At 50.1% G+C, this 21434-nt stretch overlaps 1 protein-coding gene across 6 annotated transcripts; it reads right to left on the reverse strand.

The window, feature by feature from the left end:
- Positions 1 to 239: 239 nt before the first annotated feature.
- LOC100345355 (polyadenylate-binding protein 2) lies at positions 240 to 20609 on the reverse strand. 6 transcript variants are annotated; one of them, XM_070053876.1, is made up of 7 exons: positions 5724 to 7532; positions 4704 to 4818; positions 3959 to 4026; positions 3549 to 3655; positions 2335 to 2422; positions 2096 to 2247; positions 240 to 1156 (listed from the first exon to the last, which is right to left on the reverse strand). In XM_070053876.1, exons 2-7 carry the CDS (start codon positions 4783 to 4785, stop codon positions 1117 to 1119), a joined length of 537 nt encoding a protein of 178 aa, XP_069909977.1. In that variant the 5' UTR covers positions 4786 to 4818; positions 5724 to 7532; the 3' UTR covers positions 240 to 1116. The 6 variants fall into 6 exon arrangements, with proteins under 6 accessions (XP_069909977.1, XP_069909975.1, XP_008267833.2 ...); XM_070053874.1 differs by lacking the exon at positions 5724 to 7532 and adding an exon at positions 5650 to 5668; XM_008269611.3 differs by lacking the exon at positions 5724 to 7532 and adding an exon at positions 5168 to 5638.
- Positions 20610 to 21434: the final 825 nt, after the last annotated feature.

Consider the following 21434-nt stretch of genomic DNA (forward strand, 5'->3'; position numbering starts at 1 on the left):
AAACAGAAGCACCATGAGTTTATTCTAATCAGGCTATTATTTACTATGCAGAAAACCCATCCTCCTCAACTACACACATAATGTTCTTGTATGTTGTAACTGAACTCCTACTCCTGAATTTTTACAAGTGGGAACTTACCCTCCCTAACACCAGTACCTCCACAAAGTACAATTCACAGCCATGTGCAATCTAAGCCGATAGGAAGATAAATAATCTTTACACCTAAAATGCCAAACAATTTTTTATTTTCAAAAACAACTTTATTCATGACACATATTAAAAAAAAATTCCCACCCCCTGGAAATGAGCTAAAAAAATAAACAAAAATCCACCTCCCACCTCCCTGTTCCCACTTCCTCCCATTCCCTCCAAATAAAAGGGAAAAAAAGGCAAAGGAAAAACAAAACAAAACAAAACAAAAAAACAGAAAAACAAAAAAACACCCCAAACCCCCCCAAAACAAGGTAGTGCATTTCCCCAGGGGAGAGGGGAATTTACACTGGAGCCGCTGGGAGCGGAACGGAGATCTTCCGGCTACAGAAACCTGCAAAGAAAGACACTCAAAACAGAAAAAGAAACACAAAAGGAAACAAAATAGATCACCAGGCAATCTGCAGGGGCAGGGAGCCGGAAAAAGAAGGGTGGGGTGGGCGGCAGATCTGGCAGGACAGGAGCAGGCAGGAGGGGACTGTGAGAGGCAGGAGGAGATGGAGGGAAGGTCACAAGCGGAACAGTTTGGTGTCCTTCCAGAGCCCTGGGTAAAAAGACCCTCCCACCACCCTTGCCCACCTACCCTTGAGCAGCCCCCAAGGGGGTGGAGTGGGGCAGGGAAACACGGGGAGCAGCTTGCGCAGTTGAGACGTGTCCATGGCGAATCCCCAGAGTGAATGAGCAGCCCCTGCCCCACTCCCTGGGCCTTCCCCTACTCCCCAAAGCAGGCCCTCCTCAGCAGTTAGTTATAGGATTCTCCCCCCTTCCACAGTATATCTTTTTTTTTTAAAAATATTTTTTTTTCCATCAAGGTCATCTTCTGTTTTTCTTTTTTTTTTTTTAATTCTTTTTTTTTTCCTTCTTTCCTCTTTTTTTCCTCTCTCTCCTCCTAATACACACTTTTTTTAGTAAGGGGAATACCATGATGTCGCTCTAGCCCGGCCCCTGGAAGAAAGAAGGAGAGTTAGGTGTTAACATGACCACTAGACAGCTCAGTGCAAGTCCCTCCCCACAGGCCCGTGCCCCAGTTATTGTGAAGGGAAGGGGGAAAAGCAGCTTCCAGTGTCCTACAACTGACCCCATATAACAGAGACAGTTCCACCTAGTGAGGGGGGAGGGGCAGGGGATTCAGAGTTCTCTGCCAACAGTGGCAATGCAGAAGTGCACCTGAGATACGGAAGCTAGGATAGGAAAAGGACCTGCTGTTTATCCAGGTTCCAGCTCTCCAACAGCTCTTAACCCTAGGCCCTCACCAACAGATCCTCCCAAACTCCTAGGAGCAGATAATAGGTAGATCTTATGAAAAGCCAAGGTTATATCATGTGCCTTACCTGCCTATTTAAACATTATGAGACAGAAAGTAAAGCAAAGCAACATGGGCACCACGCCAGGCCCCGAGAGAAAGTTAAAACTTCGGAGTGGCTCAATTAGAGTAAATATCCCAAAATCCTCCATGGCCATCAGGGAGGATCAAGAGCCTCTGATATTCTTCCAAGGGAGGTCCAAGCTTCAATCCCGCCCCTAATTGTGGGAAAAGTAGCAATCTCCTCACAGGGCTCTCACTGCCCTGAGGCCCTGTTCCTCTTGACTTTCTGTGCAAACATTTCACTGCCACCAACTCAGGAGAAAAAAAGGGCTGGGAGAGGTAGCATCTCTCAGAACAGGTGGAGAGATCCAGCCCTTGTCACTCCCACTCCAGAAAAAGATGACAAGACTGGCCTCCTGGCCTGGCCTGCAACTACCTTCCTCACCCTGCACAGGCAGGAGACCAAGTCTCTGGAGACCAAGGGCAGGGGACGGGAGGGAGGTTCCTCAGATCAGGAGAGAAGGAAGCATACAGGGCTCATGGGAGGCGGGGGAGAGGAGCAGCCCATCTATCCTGACCTGTAGATGCGACCCCGGGGCCTGCTGTTAAAACCACTGTAGAATCTAGAGCGGGAACTGTTGTAGTTGGTGGTCCTGGCACGGTAGCGGGCACGTGGGAAACCCCGGTCTGTTGTGCTGATGCCTGGTCTGTTGGTTCGTTTTGGAATCACCTGAGAGTAAGGGATATGCAACAGAAAGCCTCAGAATCTACGTGGCGAGTTTACACAGAATGACAATAGCAAGAGCATGGGGCTTACCTTGATTTGTCTTCCTCTAAATAGGGACTCATCTAAGGCCAGGGAAGTTCTCACTGACTCTTTGTCTGAGAACTCTATATACGCAAACCTGAAAAAAGTGATGTCACTTTATTTTCTTCTCTAGGTTGCAAACAGCTCCTAGGTCAAACCCACCCTTCAGACATGCTTTGTTTGGGTACACTGTATTTACATTTAAGTTATGTCAATTTTTAAATGGAATATTTTAATCAAAAGTTCCCAGCTACTCTTGGGAAATAGGCCAGATAAGGTCTGGATTTACATGTGGCTGTAACCAAGGAAAAGCTGCCCCTCCCCCTCTAGTTTTTGAGATCCCACCCACACGGGCCTTCACCTTCATCTGTCTACTCTCTGAAGGCATTTACGGGAAACCCCTGACACACCAACACTTGCGCCTATCTCACAAATCAAAGGCTACCTATTCTGGGGTAGGCATTGTGGCCCAGTAGGTTAAACACCACTTGGGATGCCAGCATCCCATACCAGAATGTTAGTTCAAGTCTTCGCTACTCCACTTCCAATCCAACTCCCTACTAATGCACCTGACAACATCTCAGCAAATGATGGCTCAAGAACTTTAGTCCCTGCCACACATGTGGGAAACCCAGATGCAATTCCTTGATCCTAGCTTTGGCTTCACCCCGCCCCAGCCACTACAGCCACTGAGGAATGAACCAGCAGATGGCAGATGGACCAGTCTGTGTGTGTATGTGTGTGTCTTCCTGTCACTGCCTTTCAAATAAATAAATGTATTTTTTTTAAAAAGTCACAGAACATTTTCAAAAAACAATAAATTGTGCTCTGTATTGAGCAGTAAAATTTCTTGTTGTTAAGAGGGTCTCTTTTTCTCCACCTAAAGACTTATCTGAAAGGCAGAGCGAGACAGCGCTTCCATCTGCTGGTTCACTCTCCAAATGACCACAACAGCCAAGGCTGAGTCAGGCCAAAGCCAGGAGCTTGAACCCATTTGGGTTTCCCACATGGGTGGCAGCAGCCCAAGCACTTGGGCCATCTTCCATTGTCTTCCTAGGCACCTTAGCAGGAAGCTGGATCGGAAGTGGAGCAGCCAGGATTGGAATGGACACTTCAATATGGGATGCTGGTGGCGTCACAAGCTGCCGCTTAACCTAAAGCACTACAACACTGACCCCTAATTGGCTTCTAAACTATGACAACCTCCTCCTCCCCCTACTTACCCTTTGGGATGGCCACTGAACTTGTCACAGAGTATCGTCACACGGTTGACTGAACCACAGCCATGAAAGTGAGCTTCCAGCTCTTCTGCGGTTGCACCATAGTCCACCTGAGGGAAGGGGGCACATTTCACAGGTACTGGGCAAACTCCTGTCTCCACAGGTACCCCACTCATACTGACCTCGGTCATCTATATACACCAAGGCACATTACATCTGGTCCTGTAAGAAACTAATGCTTCTTCCTCCCAACCCCACGGCCTTTGCTGAAGGCTCCATCCATTACCTTCTACATCCTTCCCAATCTACTCCCACACCCCAGACCACCACTTATCCCAGAGATGTGCCTTTCCAGATTAAATAACTCCCCAAAGAAACTATGCCCCATCTCCAATCAGAGCCCCAACGCATACATTGCCAACATAGATGGAACGGGCGTCAGCCTCCATCCTCTCCTCAATAGACATGATCACTGGGCCAGCTGTGAGGAAGAAAGTGAGAAAGTCTAAACCGTGCGTCCTCACTGGTCTAACACACACACTTCCACCACGGGCACCACCACTAAATAGAAGCCCAACAGTGAAGACAAAGGTTTCGGTCTGTTTGGTTCCCTGCAGCTCTCATTATCTACCACACAGTAGGTGTGCATTAAAGATTTGACAAATTAAGAATTTAATACAACCTTAAGAATCTTAGATAACAGGATAGGAGTCTCCCCACCAAGTCAAGTCCCTAGTGAACAGCTGCCGTTGAAACGCCTTGCACAGCAACAAATCAAATGGGCAGAGACTTGACTTTTCCATTGAAAAGCGGAAGACCCCTGAGCTGAGCAGTTTCTGAGAGGGGCTAACTGAAAAGGTAGGTCTGAAGGTCAAATGCCAGCTGGAAACCTCCAGAAAGACAGGGGCAGACTAAGAACAAAGAACACCACATTTACAGTGAGGACAAAGGGAGGCACAGACTACCACCACCAAAACACAGGTTTCGTCTCCCAAAGGTCAAGAGAACACAATGGACTATGACCGCAGCACCTGCCTAGAAACTGCTCAGCCAGGCAGCTTCAGGGTCCCGCGCCTGTGAAGCCGCGTTCTCCGTGCTCCCCACGACCCCCCCAACCCGGCGACCCCAGGCTGCACGTGCACTCGCCAGATGACTCACCATTGCCTGGAGGTGGACTCATATTCATCTGCTTCTCTACCTCGTTCTGCAGCTCTTTTAGCTTCTCAGCTTCCTCCTCCATCTCCCTGACTCGGGCTTTGATCGCTTCCAGCTCCTACAACGAGTGGGGAAGGTATGCAGAAGACCTTAAGGGGAATTACCGCAGGGGCTGTGCCCGGCGCTCGCTCGGCGCGTGGCTTCAGCCGTACTCGGCCATTTCCTCTGCCTCACGCGAGGATCACGACGAAGAAAACCAAACTACCTTCTCTAGGAACACCAGGCACCCATGACGCCCGAATCGACCCGGCCCGGTCCTTTGACACGACCGAGGACCCGTCCCCGGGCCAGCCCCAGCCACGTTATTCCCCGCCCAACCCCACCCCCCGCCTGCCTCCCGCTCGCCGGAGCTCTGGGCCTCCCGCGATCCGGCCCGCCGGCCTGCTCGCTCGCCCTCCTTCCCTCACCGGGTCCTCAATGGCGCTGTCCCCCGGGTCACCCTCGACCAGTCCCGGCTCCTCCTCCTCCTCCTGGTTGCCGGGGGCTCCCGAGCCAGGCCCAGGGCCCGGAGTTCCCGGGGGTGCGCGGGGCCGGGGCGGCTCCTCTTCGGGCTCGGGCTCTGGCAGCAGCTCCCCAGGCTCCAGTTCCTCAGACTCCAGGCCGTTCCCGTAGTCCCCTGCGCCCCCCGGGGCCCCCTCCCCGGCCTCCCCACCGGCCCCGGGCACAAGATGGCGCCGCCGCCCCGGCCCGGAGCCCCGACCGCCCGCAGCCCCCGCTGCTGCTGCCGCCGCCGCCGCCGCCGCCATCGCCGCTCAGACTGGGGCCCGCCGCCCGGCGATTGGAGAACTGCGCCGGCCACGCCGAGGGTTCATTAGTCAAGCATCCTGCCCGTCACCACGAGCTAGGACTCCATTGGGGAAGATTACTTGACAATCAAATAAGACCCCACCTCCAAGGCGGGGCCCTGCGCCAAATCTTCAAATCCTGGTAGGAGAAATGTCCGTCAATCAACACACGTCCCACCTCCTCTGGAGTCCTTAGGTAACAATACCATCAAGCTGTGACGACATTCCTGCTTCTCCCCCGCCTACGGGCGGGCCCACGAAGTATAGGACGCTCTGTGATTGGCCCCTGGCTAGGCGACTTGAAAGGACCAATCTTTTAATCGCCTTACTGCATTGGCCCAGTCTCAGATACCGATTGACTCGCGAGATTCGAAGGGCAGACGCCCGTTCCGTGACAGATGAACCTTGCCCTGAAACGTATTGATGGGCTTAAAGCTAAGGAAACCCGGGGTCACATGACTAATCTGTCCTTAGGGGGCCGCCATCTTGATACTGCTGCCCAGCTGATGAGCTGATGGAAAGCTGGGGGCTGAAACGGCGGCGATTTCTGGAAACTGGTCTCCTGACCAGAAAAACGCCAGGAAGGATGTTGCTGCGGAAACGGAGGTTCTGAGTAGAGCGCTCCACGAGGGAGCTGACTTTTGTCATCCATAGTATTAGCACCACTCTCCACCAGATGCCCTAAACCAGAAATTAGGGAAGAATTTTCACTCCACAGCTACCAGTCACGAGTAGTTCTTGCTTGACCCGTTTCTTCCCTTGCCTCAACTGTTAGCCCCGTTGCCTACAGGCTCTATTGGCTTCCAGGGTCACTCCTCTGTTATCTGCACCACCCGCACAGTGGTCTGGGTGTGTTGGCCGGATAGTCTCAAAAACTCTTCAGCCTGGCCTAAGGCGGCCCAGGACTTGACTCCTTTGTGAATGTTGTCTCCACTTTCCTCATTCCAGTGCGTGTGCCTGCATCTAGCTTGCCTGCGTACCTGCAGTCCCTCTTCAACCACACCGCCAAGCTTTCCTTTCCCTGTCAAGACAAGCAGGCCTTCCTCACTGTGAGCCTACGGCTTTCTGTTCTAACTATGATGTGAGACTCCTCTGTTGTCTGTACTGCCAGCACAGTGATCTGCGTGTGTTGGCCAGATAGTCTCAAAAACTCTTTAGCATGGCCTAAGGCGGCCCAGGACCTAACTATGATGTGAACGCCTGCTGATGAGTCACTGGATCTTATTTATCTTCACACCTCCACCGTGTATGCTTAGCACATAGTGTCACATGGTGTGTTTGTTGACTGATAGATGCATTGATTGGATATCCTGTTATCACCATCTTCAGCACTTTCCACCCTCTAGCTCTCCTTCAGACCCTAAAGGAGTCCCCTCTCTTCCAGGTTTCCACCGCAACCGCTGCCCCCGTAACATAAATGAGACTTGGTCCTGGAAGACACGACTGACACGTGTTAGCGGCGACCCTACACATTTATTAAGAAAGGAATGGCAGTGCTAAACTTGCAAGAGAACATTTTTGTAGACACACCAAACTAGGTTTGAGAGCCAGATTCACAGGAGCCCAACCAATAAGTAAAACAAGCACAGTTAAGGCAAGGAGATTTAAAAAAGAGATCCTATTGACAAACCAGTCAAAGGTGCCTCATTATACCCAAGTCTTCCCATCACTCCCACTTTATCTTGCAATTCCTTACCTCAGATACCGGGGAAGCTGGAGCAGAGTCATAGTTGAAAATTTTTTTCAGCAAATTCATAATCCATTTCAGCTTCAGTGATCTGGGAGAACTAAAGTTGAGTATTGAAAGCAAGCTCTAAATAATTCAGATCTAGGACTGGTATAGCAGATTAAAGTGCCTCCTGCAATGCCAACATCTTATGTATGTGCCAGTTCAAGTCCTGGCTGCTCCACTACCAATCCAGCTCCCTATTAATGTGCCTGGGAAAGCAGCAGAGGATGGCCTAAGTGCTTGGGCCCCTGCACTCACATGGGAGACCCAGGTGGAGTTCCTGGTTCCTGGTTTCAGCCCAGCCCGGTCCTGGCTGTTGTGGCCATTTGAAGTGTGAACCAGCGGATAGAAGATGATTCTCTGTCTCTCCCTCTCTCCCTGGAACTCTGTCTTTCAAATAAGTAAATCTTTTAAAAAATAAAATAAATGAGTCAGATCCCTGGAAGAAAGGTCTTCTATATGGATCCTAACTTAACCATATTTGAGTGTTTCCTTTGTAGCTAATTTCATCAAGGCAGCTAAAGGAAATGTGATTTTAAAAAATGTCTTTGAATCTGACTTTTGTTGAGCACTTGATTTTCTAACAGGCACTGTTCATTATATCTCACTGAATCTCATAAAACATGATCAAGTAAATATTTACAACCATAACCTTTTTGAGGGAAGAAGAAAAGGGTTTAAAGAAGTAAAATAATTTGCCCAAGTCATTGAGCTAACTAGAAGTATGCAGGGAATTCAAGGGCAGTTGTCAAAGTTAGATCAAAATTAAGGTCTGCTTTAACACACCAAAATTACACAAATTATGTATGTATGACACTGACTACTGGAATAAGACTAAATTCCAACAAGAGACAAAAGTTTAAGTGTCCTATATGCAAAGATCATAACCTATTGAAAGGTTTATAGTGTGTGATAAACATACAAAAATAACTTGTCAGGCCAAAGAAATAGAATGTAAAATTATATACAAAGTATTACTACAAGTATGCACATCTGATTTTTAAAAAGAACAACTGGAGCATGGGGAGACAAAAAAAATAAAACAATGCAATCTATTTTATTTTTTGGTAATATGTGCCAAAAGCATTTAAAATGTTGGGATTCTTAACCCAATAATCCTATTTGTTATAATCCCTTCTAAATAATCTATTCTAAATAAGTAAGGGGAGGGGCCAGCGCTGTGTTGTAGCGGGTGAAGCTGCCTCCTGGGGCGCTGGTTCGAGTCTTGGCTGCCCCACTTCCCATCCAGCTCTCTGCTATGGCCTGGGAAAGCAGTAGAAGATGGCCCAAGTCTTTGTGCCCCTGCACCCCGTAAAGACCCAGAAGAAGCTTTTGGCTCCTGGCTTCAGATCCACACTGCTCCAGCTATTGCGGTCATCTGGGAAGTGAACCAGTAGATGGAAGACCCCTTTACCTCTACTTCTCTCTTTGTGTAACTCTTTCAAATAAAAAATAAATCTTAAAAAAAAAAAAGTAAAGGACTGGCTACTCTGTCTCCAACCCAACTTTCTGCTAATGTGCCTGGGAAGACAGTAGAAGATGGCCCTGGGCCCCTGCCATCCATTTGGGAGACCTGGATCGAGGTTCTGGCTTCTGGCTTCAGTCTGTCCCAGCTCTGGCTGTTTGCATCCATTTGCAGAGAAACCAGCAGATGGAAGATTTCCCTTACTCTGTCTCTGTCTGTTGCTCTGCCTTTCAAATAAACAACCAATAAAATAAAATAGTAATCTAAAAAGTGAATATGGGCTGGCGTTGTGGTGCAGTGGGTTAATGCCCTGGCCTGAAGCGCTGGCATCCCATATGGGCGCCGGTTTGAGACCCGGCTGCTCCACTTCTGATCCAGTTCTCTGCTATGCCTGGGAAACCAGTAGTAGATGGCCCAAGTCTTTGGACCCCTGCTCCCTCGTGGGAGACCAGAGGAGGCTCCTGGCTCCTGGCTTCTGATCAGCACAGCTCCAGCCATCGCAGCCAATTGGGGAGTGAACTATCAGATGGAAGACCTCTCTTTCTCTCTCTCTCTCTCTCTCTCTCTTTGCCTCTCCTCTCTCTGTGTAACTCTTTCAAATAAATAAATCTTTAAAAAAAACTTAAAAAATAAAAAGTGAATAAACATTTTTGTTAAAGATGTTTTTTAAAGTGAAAAAAATAAACAACTTAAATGTACAAGTGGGCTTTCAAATTATTATACATGTGAAATTTTATGCAGTTACGCTTTCAAAATGTTTTAAAGACAAAAAATGCTTGCAATATAATGGTAAGCATAATTGGTGGCATACAAAATTCTATATACAATATGACCATAAAATAAAAGCATACATAAAACACTGGAAAGAAATATGCCAAGCTGTTAACAGGAGTTCTTTCTGTGTAGTAGGGTTATGGTTTTCTTTTCTACACTTATGTTAAAAAATCATTCCAGTTTTCAAACTTTCAGTTTGAACTTAGCAGTCATGATTACTTTTATCAAAGAAGCAAACATGCTTAAAAGGATGTTTGAATGGTGTTTTATAAAGTCAGAGCCTTTCTGTATATAAACATAATTGAAAATGAATCTTGATGTGAATGGAAGGGGAGAGGGAGCGGGAGATGGGAGGGTTGTGGGTGGGAGGGAAGTTATGGGGGGGAAAAAGCCATTGTAATCCATAAACTGTACTTTGGAAATTTATATTTACTAAATAAAAGTTAAAAAAAAATAAATAAAGTCAGATCCTACTACATGGTAAAAGGCAGGGATATCATCTTAATTATATTTGTATTCTCTTAACTTATCACTCCATAAACACTAACTGAATGGTTTTTTTTTTTTTTAAGATTTATTTATTTATTTACTTGAAAGGCAAAGTTACAGAGGCAAGGCAGAGGCAGAGAGAGGTCTTCCATCTGCTGATTCACTCCCCAGTTGGCCAGAACAGCCAGAGCTGAGCTGATCCAAAGCCAGGAGCCTGGAGCTTCTTCCAGGCCTCCCACGCAGGTGCAGGGGCCCAAGGACTTGAGCCATCTTCTACTGTTTCCCAGGCCATAGCAGAGAGCTGGATCAGAACTGGAGCATCCAGGATTTGAACCGGTGCCCATATGGGCTCCCAGTACTGCAGGTGGCGGCTTTACCCAATATACCACAGAGCCGGCCCTTGAATGGTCTTATTTAATATCTTGCCTATTTTGTAGACAATACAAAAGAGAAGATTTCTCCTCTGAGAACAAACTTTTTAAATCATTTCTTTGTCCACTTGAAAGGCAGGGCGACAGAGAGCACTTCCAGCAGCTGATCCATTTCCCAAATGCCCACAAGCAGTGAGGTCTGAGCCAGGCCCTAGTGAGGCCAAAGCTAGGAGCCTAGAACTATATCCAGGTCTCTCAAGCGGCTGGCAGGGACCCAAGTACTGAGCCATCATCTGTTGCCTCCCAGGGTGCATCAGCAGGAAGCTGGATCACCAGCAGAGCAGCCAGGACTCCAACTGTTACTCCCATATGTGATGTGGGTGTGCCAAGCAGTGACTTATTACCAACCCCAGTGCACAACAATGGCACCTGAGAAACAAATTAGTGTGGGATTGTCTGAGCTTCACCATTACAAGTATAAATAGAGAACCATGGAGTTTGAGAAAAGCTGAAACTCCTATGATACTGCACCCCAGAAGTGGGCAAAATGCAAAGTTGAGAAAAGGAAAATTAAGCAGTAGAAATGTCTGAGGCACCTCCAGTTCTGTCCAGAGGGACATTTTCTCAGTAGACAACAGACATAGTTGGGTTCTTTATAACTCCTGCTTTGCAATGTTTATAGACTGCAATAATTCTCTGATCTAGACCTACACCATGTAACATGGTAGTCATTGGTTATAAATGGCTGTTGAGCACTGGAAATGTGACCAGTCCAGTCTGAGACATGCTGGAAGTATAAAATACACATCAAATTTTGAAGACTCAGAAGGAGAAAGAGAATGTGAAATAACATATTAGTAACTGTTTAATATTAATTAAATTTTGAAATAGAGTTTTTTATATAATGGACTAAGTAAATATTATTAACATTAATTTTGGAATGGGGGTTTAGTGATTAAGAATAGTTTCACCTGTGGCCCACATCAAGTGTCCAGGTTCAATTCCTGGCCCCTGACCCCAGCTTCCCGCCACTGCAGAGCCTGGGAGGCAGCTGTGATGGCTCAGGCCGTTGGGTTCCTGCCACTGATGTGTGAGATCTAGATGGAGTTTGCCAGGCCTAACCCCAGCCACTGCAGGCATTTGGGGCGTGAACAGCATATGAGCTTTCTCTTTCTGTTTCTGTCTCTCAACACAATTAAAAATAATATAGGATTAGTTTTCCCTATTCTTTTTGCTTTTTTAATGGAGTTAACTAGGAAACGGAAAGCTTCATGGCGGCTTGCAGTACATTTCTGTTCGAGCCTTTTCTATTTACTTACCTCAGTTTTGGAGCAGATCCCAATTATCTTCCACTGTAGCTCCCTCAGTCTGCCCTGGCATGGCAGTGGGGTAGCCATTTAAATGCAAAGGAGGCTCAGCTGGGTTGCTTCATTGCCAATCTGCTTGAGTAACTTTTTAAAAGCTTTATTCCTGAAACACTTGTTTTAACAAATTGTACCAGAAATATGTATTCATGATCCAAAAAAATCAGAAGATATTGACAAAAGAAGAACAAAATCAAATCTCCCTTAAAATCTACCACCCGGAAATAATCCCTGATGATACGTGAGCATACAGCATTCCTGAAATTTTGAATTGCAAATATAGAGAAAGGCACAGAGAAACATATATTTTAGCAAAATGGGCTTGAATTATTTTTTTACGCAATAAAATACAAAAATATCACTTTGTGTCAATATTTTTCCTATTTTATTTTTCACAGTTTTACTCAAAAGTGACCCGAATGGGTGGATGTTGTGGCCCAGCAGGTTAAGCTGTTGCTCGGGGTGGCTGCATCTCATATTGGAATGCCTGGGATCAAGCCCACCTCTGCCCCCGCTTCTGATCCAGCTTCCTGCTAAGGTGCTTGGGAGGCAGCAGATACTGACCCAAGTATTTAGGTCCCTGACATTCACATGAGAGACGGGGATGGAGCTCCTGCTCCTGGCTTTAGCACAGAGGGTAAAGCCACCAACTAGGATGCCAGCATCTCATATGGATCAAGTCCTGGCTGCTCCTCTTCTGATCCAGCTCTCTGCTATGGCCTGGGAAGGCAGTGGATGATGGCCCAAGTGCTCAGGCCGCTGCACCTGCGTGGGAGACCCAGAAGAAGCTCTTGGTTTCAGCCTGGCCCAGCACTGGCAATTGCAGCCATTTGGAGAATGAACCAGTGGATGGAAGACTTCTCTCTCTGCAGCTCTACCTCTCAAATAAATAAATAAATCTTTTTTTTAAAAAAAAGATTTATTTATTTATTTATTTGAAAGTCAGAGTTACACATAGAGAGGAGAGGCAGAGAGAGAGAGGCCTTCCATCCACTGGTTCACTCCCCAATTGACCACAATAGCCGGAGCTTTGCTGATCTGAAGCCAGGAGCCAGAAGCCTCCTCCAGGTCTCCCACGCGGGTGCAGGGGCCCAAGGCCTTGGGCCATCTTCCACTGCTTTCCCAGGCCATAGCAGAGAGGGATATGGGATGCCGGTGCTTCAGGCCAAGGTGTTAACCCGCTGTGTCACAGTGCTGGCCCCAATAAATAAATCTTTAAAAAATTAAAATAGAGCCAGCGCCGCGGCTCACTAGGCTAATCCTCCGCCTTGCGGCGCCGGCACACCGGGTTCTAGTCCCGGTCGGGGCGCCGGATTCTGTCCTGGTTGCCCCTCTTCCAGGCCAGCTCTCTGCTGTGGCCAGGGAGTGCAGTGGAGGATGGCCCAAGTACTTGGGCCCTGCACCCCATGGGAGACCAGGAGAAGCACCTGGCTCCTGCCATTGGATCAGCGCGGTGCGCTGGCCGCGACGGCCATTGGAGGGTGAACTAACAGCAAAGGAAGACCTTTCTCTCTGTCTCTCTCTCTCACTGTCCACTCTACCTGTCCAAAAAAAAAAAAAAAAAAAAAATTAAAATAGGGGCTGGCGCTGTGGCACAGAGGTAAAGCCACCACCTGTAGTGCCAGCATCCCCATATGGGTGCCGGTTTGTGTCCCAGCTGCTCCACTTCCAATCCAGCTCTCTGCTATGGCCTGGGAAAGCAGTGGAAGATGGCCCAAGGCCTTGGGCCCCTGCACCTACGTGGGAAACCTGGAAGCAGTTCTTTGCTCCTGGCTTTGGATTGGCACAGCTGCGGCTGTTGTGGCCAACTGGAGAGTGAACCAGCGGATAGAAGACCACTCTCTCTCTGCCTCTCCTTCTCTCTGTGTGTAACTCTGACTTTCAAGTAAAATAAATACATCTTTAAAAAATTAAAATAAAATCTTTCCTGTGTCCATATTTAAGGCAGCCTTCAAGTTTTCAAAGGAACTGTTATTAAGTAAAAATACAGGATACCTACAATCCATCCATTTGCTAGCAGTTCTAACTACCTGTTGCCCAACTTTCTCAAAAGTGTCATTTGGAGAAACAGCCTTGGTGCAGAATGGTCTGCGGGAAACAAAACCCCCGTCCCTTTAGACAGGGTAAAGACCAGTCCCGCGTTCATGCAGAGAGAGGAGCTCAGGGCAGCATACTTGAGCTACACGTGAAGCACCCCAAGGAACAGGCGAGGACCCTCAATCCCAGGGCGGTGCAGATCTCAGCCTCACCTTGCTATCCAGTGCTACGGAGGGGTCGCCCATCGCACCACTCGGTGTCTCAGCAAAGCTGCCACACTCTGCGCCCCTCGTGAGTAACAGACAGGCTCTTATAAAGCCCAAGAGCAGCGTGACTCGCACAGTGTTCTCCCCTCTGCTTTTGCTGCCAAGAAGCTCAGAGCTGAAACCATAGCCTTGCTTTAGTATCTGGGGATCCTACACATAGAATGCTTTAGAGTGCACTAATTTTCCTTTTACTGTCATCAACTATTAACAATCCAATTTCCCCTCGACTGGCTGCTGTTTTTGTTTTTTGTGTAGTACTGTAAGGTAATGCAAATGCTTGTTGGAAATAAGCAAAAAGCAATCAATCATTAACTTAACCTTACTGTGGTGGAGATAAATGCCCATCATTCCTGAAGATCTTAACTACTGCCCTCTAATCCCCCTTCCCTAGAAGTTCAGCAAACCACTCTCTGAAACATGGCTTCCTGGGGCTGGCACTGTGGTGCCATAGGCTGAGCGTCCGCCTGCGGCACTGGCATCCCATGTGAGCAACAGTTCGAGTCTCGGCTGTTCCACTTCCGATCCAGCTCTCTGCTGTGGCCTGGGAAAGTGGTGTAAGATGGCCCAGTCCTTGGGCCCCTGCACCCACATGGGAGACCCGGAAGAATCTCCTGGCTCCTGGCTTCAAATTGGTGCAGCTCCGGCTGTTGTGGCCATTTGGGGAGTGAACCAGCGGATGGAAGATTTCTCTCTTTCTCTGTCTCTCCCTCTGTAACTCTCCCTCTCAAATAAATAAATAAATCTTTTAAAAAGAAATACATCTTCCTCTGTAGATTTTTCTACAGGGAGGAATAGAAAGGCAACTATATTTCTCACAATGTAACACATAAACCCAAATATACTGATTTATTGTACTACATTGTAGAAAGAGTTCCCACTTGAAATTTAAAATTAGGATCACTATTCCTGTCAGACATGATTTGTATATGGTCCTTAGAGTTACAGGGACGGATGGAATGTTCTTGGAGATTCCATCCGATTTAGCAGTTTGCATCAAAATGGCTGGAGCCATTTCTTAGGCAACCAGGAAAGGCAGCAGGGACTCCATTTTTGAAGTCTAGAGTAGGCATCATGAGATCAGGGAAAACTGGCCATTCCCACACACATGTCTGAGGTTGAACCACAACTGGGGACTTGATTGTTATCACACAAAGATTCTGGGTAGGCTTTCTTTGTTTTGCTTTGTGCTTGTGGCAGGCCCGAAGCACCATCTACACAGCCCCCACCCCCGAAGCATGCTTGGGTTGGGACAGACAGAGCTCTTGTCTGGGCATTTGGCCAGGGTAGGGGTGGGGTGAGGAGGATGGGGACTCAACTCTGATTTGTTGCTTTTTTTTTTTTTCTTTAAATTTTCTCAACACTTTCCCAATGCCCAGTTACTTTAGTTCTTGCCCTTCCAGGGTCAGGAGGAGATGACTGGATTCAGGAATGTTCAGGCCCCAGGCTGTGTCGTTAGAAGTCACAAACCCTGTTCAGTCCTTTTCTCATTAAACTTCTGGGCTTTATTTATTTATTTTTTTAATACGATCATTACATATTACACAAAAATAAAAGTCAAATGAACTTGGTATTTATAAATTATTAAATAAAAATACAGGAATATATCTTTATATTTATAGAGCTTTTTCTCTTCTTCTAAACTAACCAAATCTGTTCTCCTGCCGTCTGATGATTTAAAAAAGTAAAATAGTGTGTGTGTGCCCTAGAGTAAGTGGAGAGTGGGATCAGTCATCGCAGCACCCAGCGCCCTGCTCGCGTTCCTTCCCTGGCCTACGCAAAATCCCTATTTGTCCCTCCGGGCTCTGGAGAGCAAGAAAAACCCCCTTTATCTTTTTCATCTTTGAAAAAATGGCAATTACATTGATTTCCCTTATTAAAAAAAAAAAATGGATTTAAAAATGGGGAGCCATACTCAGCCTTCTTGGCCAAGAGCGAATCCCAAGCAACGATATGGCTCTAGACGAGTCCCTGGTTTTCCCTGACAGAAGTCTCTGGGGTTCCCATTGCCCTCACGCTAGGACGGGCAGGACGGGTCAAAACTGCCCGCTGTGGCCCCGCTCGGCCCCTGCTTCTGGGAATCCAGACCGAGCCCTCGGCCACTCCATCCACCCGCACACGAGGGCCTCGGAGCAGGGCATTTTGGGTAACCTGACTGTGGTCCCTGCTGCTGCTGCTTGCTACAAGGTCCCCAGCGATGCGAAGGGGCTAGGCGTCCTGCAGTGGGGCAGGAGGGTCTGCCCCAAACCTGGGGGAGCACAGACTCTGATTTGGAACCCATGGTCTAGCCAGTGGTTTTCCAACTTTCTTCTTTTCTTTCAGCAGCAAACCCCTTAATGCAAATAAAATCTTACCCTGAACCCCGATACGTAAGACAGCTACAAGGGGAGCTGTTCTGTTTGAGGGCAAATTGCACAGCCTGCTCAGCCCCCCCACCTCCTTGCTCTCCTCACGGACTCCTGAGGCAACCCCTAGGACACTTCAAGACTCTGCCAAGCAGTTTGAAAACCACTGGCCTAGTCTGTCCTGAGCAAGTCAGAGACCCCACCCCCACCCCACCCCACCTGCTCGCCACAGACCAGCTCTGAGCTTCTGGGACCAGCAGACTCACAACAGATCAAGTGGCACGTGCAGTCGACCACCTCCCCTAGAAACACCATTGAAAGTGCAGCCCTCAGAATCAAAAGTCTGGAGTAAACACCTGAGGCCGATTTGGTCCCACATTCTAGCGGGTACAACTCTGTCGCCACATTCTGGGACCAAGTGAGACTCTCCAAGATGAGTCAACCGTGGTCTAGCTAAGCCCCTCAGAGCTCAGGGTCACGGGCAGGGCTCTGATACACTGTGTCTGAAGCCAGCATTGGAGAGCAGCGATTCTAGCACCACCGAAAGTGCAGCAGTGAGGTCTGGCTCAGGGCATGCAGCTGGAGTGAATAGTTCCTTTCTCAAAAAGCCAAAAATAAAAAAATAAAAAACAAAAACAAAAACAAACAAACAAAACCCCTATAATCTGAATCTGTTCCCGAGGACTGGGACTTCTGAAGTGAGCATCCTCAGATCTGAGCTTCAGACAAGGAACACCCATGCAAATAGCCTGGCTTCCAGGAAAACAAACGCTTCTCGGTCCTGGTGGCTGCCCTAGAACCCACACACCTGGCCCTGCTCAAGCAGCAGCCACAGAGCCCACCACACAGACGAGGCCAGTCACCGAGTCCCTGTCACCCTCCTACCCACGGGGTTCAGAGCTGGAATGGCCCCCTTGAGGCGTCAGCAGTCCTGGTGAGACACAGCATGGGACCCAGACTGTATTCCAGATCAGCATTTCTGTCCAAATCCTCAGAAAGAAAAATCAGAGCCCCAATTTGGAGTTGAAATTTGGGTTCGGGGTCCCAGAGACAGAGACCACTACAGGCACTACTGTGCCCCAGAGAGAGGGGACAGTAGCAGGCAGGTCCAGCTACTGAAACCCTCCCCTCCCCCAGGCTCCACAGCCCTGCCCTTTGCTCAGAGCCCAGTGCGATGCACAACCAAGGGGGATGATGAAAGAACAAGGTCGGCTGCAGAGCTGCTCTCTCCTGCCCAGCCCGGCCAAGGACTTTCTGCAGAGACCAGTCAGAGCCTTCCCTCTGGATACAGTGTTTCTTCTCCCTTGGCCTTGAGACATCAGAACAAGAGGAGGGCGGAAAGGAGGACCAGAGGAGGGACTGAGAATTGCTTCCCCTCCGCCTGCCCCTTTCTTGCAAGAGGGAATGTTTTCTTCTTGAAGAATCCCACCACCATCAGAGGACACAAGCAAGCCCAGCGTGCACATGCGCACACGTGCACATGCACACACATGTCCAAGCAGCCCGGGATCCCAGCCACCTCTACCGGACACCTGAGAACCCGAAGCTTCCATTCCAAAGGGATGTGCCTGCTATGTTCCCCAAATGCCACTCATCCAATGGAGACACAACTCCTTAGACGAGTCTACTTTGCTCAGGGCTGCAAGCCAAGCTCCAGGTAGCTGCCTGTGTGCACACCTCCAGTATAATCCCTCCCAGCTCCCCTACCCTGGAATCACTCCATCTCCTGGCCCACGACCATCCCCAAACCTTCCCCACTGTCTCCAGCCCACGCTTCCATCTGCCCAGCCTCCTCAGCTCCCTCACGCACCATCCTGCCCCTGCCCATCCCACGTCGATCCATTCACCCCACTTCCTCCAAGGGTGTTTCTCGGTCCTGTTCCTGCTCTCTTGGCCCCCAGCCACACCTGGCCCCACCTGGCCCCGGACATTCTCATTTGCTAGCAAAAAAGGCCCCTACAGTTACCAGGGCCCCCAGTGCCACGGCCCCCGTCAGCACTGTCCTCACTGACGCCCAGGTCCCCTCCCGCAGACGCCGCGCCTCCTCCAGGGCCCGATCCCCGTACAGAGCTGTGAACTCCGCCTGTGGGAGAGAAGGGAAGTAGAAGAGAAAGAAGGAGAAAGGGGTGTCAGGAGAGGAAAGAATAGAGAGAAAAAGAGAGGAAGGGTTCCAGTTCCATCCACTGGGAGCACTCCCCCACACCCAGCTCCTCTCCGGCCAAAGCTCTGCCGACTGCAAGCCTCTCTGATCCACCCAAGAGCACCCCACCCCCACCCCCACTCCAGCCCAGCCCAGAGCGCCCGGCTCATTCGCCTTCGCTGCCTCAAGCAAACCCCATCTTTTCCTTGGTGAAAAATTCTGCTTGGACCTGGCATCCTGTGCCAAAGCTTGCCTGACTGTCCGTCCCGGACCCTCCCCGCCTCCCACACGACGTGGATTCGGGTCCTGACACCTCCTCCCTGCAGGCACTCCTTGGGTACTGTACGTTCCGTTCTCTGCTGGGGACCCAGAGCCACCCCCGCCCAGTGATTACTGCACAGCAGCCCTGGAGTATAGAAGCGTAATGTCCACCGTGAGGGCGTCTCTCGGTCTGATCCCACCCACGCGTGGAGACTCAGCCCCCATGCCTCCTTCCCGGCCCAGCTGCCCCAGCCTCCAGTGGGAGCCCCCATCTGCCCCCCGGGAGAACAGCTTTGCCAAGGAGTGTGTACAATAGCAATGGAGAAGCTCCTTACCCAGCCCCCGGTGCTGTGGATCCAGCCGGCCAGCTGCGTCTCCAGGTAGGTCACCATCCACTCCTGCACTTGTCCCACCAGGGGCTCCATCTCCTTGTTGACGCTCTCAGCACACAGTGCGGCCCCAAAGGCAAAGAAGGCCACCACGCGGCCCCAGTTGGGACCCCTTTGGAAAAGTTCATCGCAGACCTGGGTGAAGCTCTGCTGTGCTGAGCCTGGGGTCACATGCAACTGAGCGGCCAGGTCGGAGAAGTTTTGCCGGAAGCGGGTCTCGAACTCATCTCCGGCTGCCCGCATGGCTTGGTGCAGCGGGTTAGCTGCCGGGCCCTCTCCAGGGCCAGCCCCACAGACATAACCCTTCTGCCTCAGCTTGTAGCCTACAAAGTCGGCCACCAGAGCCCGTGTGTCTGGGGCTGAGGCTGGGGTCGCCATCCGGGCGGCTGTAAGAGGCAAGGATGAAAGACCGGCATGAATATCGGGAATATGTAGACAGAGGCTCAGAGGGACATCTCGGGCCTGGCCAACTCAGTGAGCCCAGGACGGGGACGAAGCAAATGTTCAGAGACCACTGTGGGGGGGCGGGTAGGGAGAGATGAGAGCAAGGGGCATTAAGTCATGGTGCTGGGCCAGGGCTCCAGGGACTGCTGGCCAGTACATTCATAAGGGCCAAATTATACATAAAGCAAGTCTATCCGACTTCAAAAATACTTTAGATTCTTTTCATAAGACAACACCAGTTCTATGTCACCCCCGCAACATCACCCCCCAACACACACACGGCCCGCCAGTACAAACCTTCCTGGCTAGGGTAAGGGGCTCAGGACCTCCCCAGAAGCAAGATGTGAGGATGTTGGCAGAGGCAGAAGATGGGGAGGAGGCAGGGGCTGAAGAGGAAGGCAGGAGAGGCAAAGGGCTGCCCGGGACAGGGCACGGAAAGGGAAACTCACCCAGCCTGGATGGCAGCGCTTAGGACCCAGCACCGGTGGCAAGGAGCCCCCAGCTGGGGCCTTTCATCCTCCCGGCCAGCGTGGCGCCCTGGAAAGGGGAGGGGGAGATCAGAAGCCGGCAGGGAAGGCCAGGGACCGCGGTCTGGCCTGGGAAGGGCAGGTGCTGCAGCTCCTGGGACTGGGCCCCGGCCTCCAGCTCGCCAGCTGTGTGGCCGAGTCCATGTTTAATGACTGTCCTCCGGGAAACCCAGGGCCAAGGGCTTCCTGCCGACACCAGCTCCAGTCCTGGCTCCCCCGAGGGCAGCCCAAAGGCCCAGCTCCTCCCTTACCCCCACCCTCAGCCTGTCTCCAACCCCGCCCGCCTGCCTGCCAGGTTGGGGATCTCACGGGTCAGGCCGCGGCCGGGATCCGGGCCGTTTCCTGGTGCAGGAGCTGGGAGGGAGGGAGAGAGGGAGGAAGGGAGGGAAGGAAGGAGGGAGGAGAAAGGGGGGTGGCAGGAAGGAGGGCCCGGCGCCGGGTGATGATGGGGCCCAGAGATGCGTCCAGAGAGAGGGGCGGGGCCGGGACGCAGGCCTGGGAAGGGCCACAGCTAGGGAAGAGAGAGGGCCGCTGAAAGGCAGAAAGGGGCCGGACAGAGCAGGCACCGTGGGCCTAGCTGGGCTTCTGAGCCCCGTGAACTGCCCAATGCAGTGCCCTGCGCCTGGGGACATCGCAGAGCGAATCCAGCATTTGCAGAAGGTCTGTGCCGTTCCAGGTACTTGTGGAACTTTTCCAGCCTGCACTGTGTGCCTGGGAAGGAAGAGCAGCCCCCACCACGCTGGGAACTGCCTGGCTGTGGTGTGCCTCACCTTGGTGAGCTTGCAGACATCACAGGGACACCAGACCTTTCCCACTCCTCTCCAGCCCCACGACCTTGAACCAGTGCTCTCTCTTTGAGGGCTGGGGCTTCCGGGAGCCTGGACACGGATAGCCAGTGGTTCCTGCAGGTACTCTCTCTACATCTTCTCCTTCTGTACTCCGATGGATTTTTTTGTCGATTATTATTATTATTTTTTTTACCCAACACATGAGCTCACGTTCTTCACTATGAGAAACATCACACAATAAAGAAGTAGAGTATTAAAACACGAGTTCTCAACTATGTGAATATAGACACACGCACACCCACCACACAAGTCCACCTCTCTCCTTGCAGGCTGACAATGCTAAAAGGCATGTTTATCATTCCAGATCTCGTGTGTGTGTGTGTGTGTGTGTCTTACACATGCCCATGTGTGTATATAGAACCTGAAGCCATCATAAAGGCACCATACGCACCTTGACCCAGCCCTTCCTTGGTCTCCTTGGAGCTGACAATTCCTTGAACTCT

Source organism: Oryctolagus cuniculus, chromosome 12, assembly GCF_964237555.1.
Source record: "Oryctolagus cuniculus chromosome 12, mOryCun1.1, whole genome shotgun sequence".
Taxonomy (NCBI): Eukaryota; Metazoa; Chordata; class Mammalia; order Lagomorpha; family Leporidae; genus Oryctolagus; species Oryctolagus cuniculus.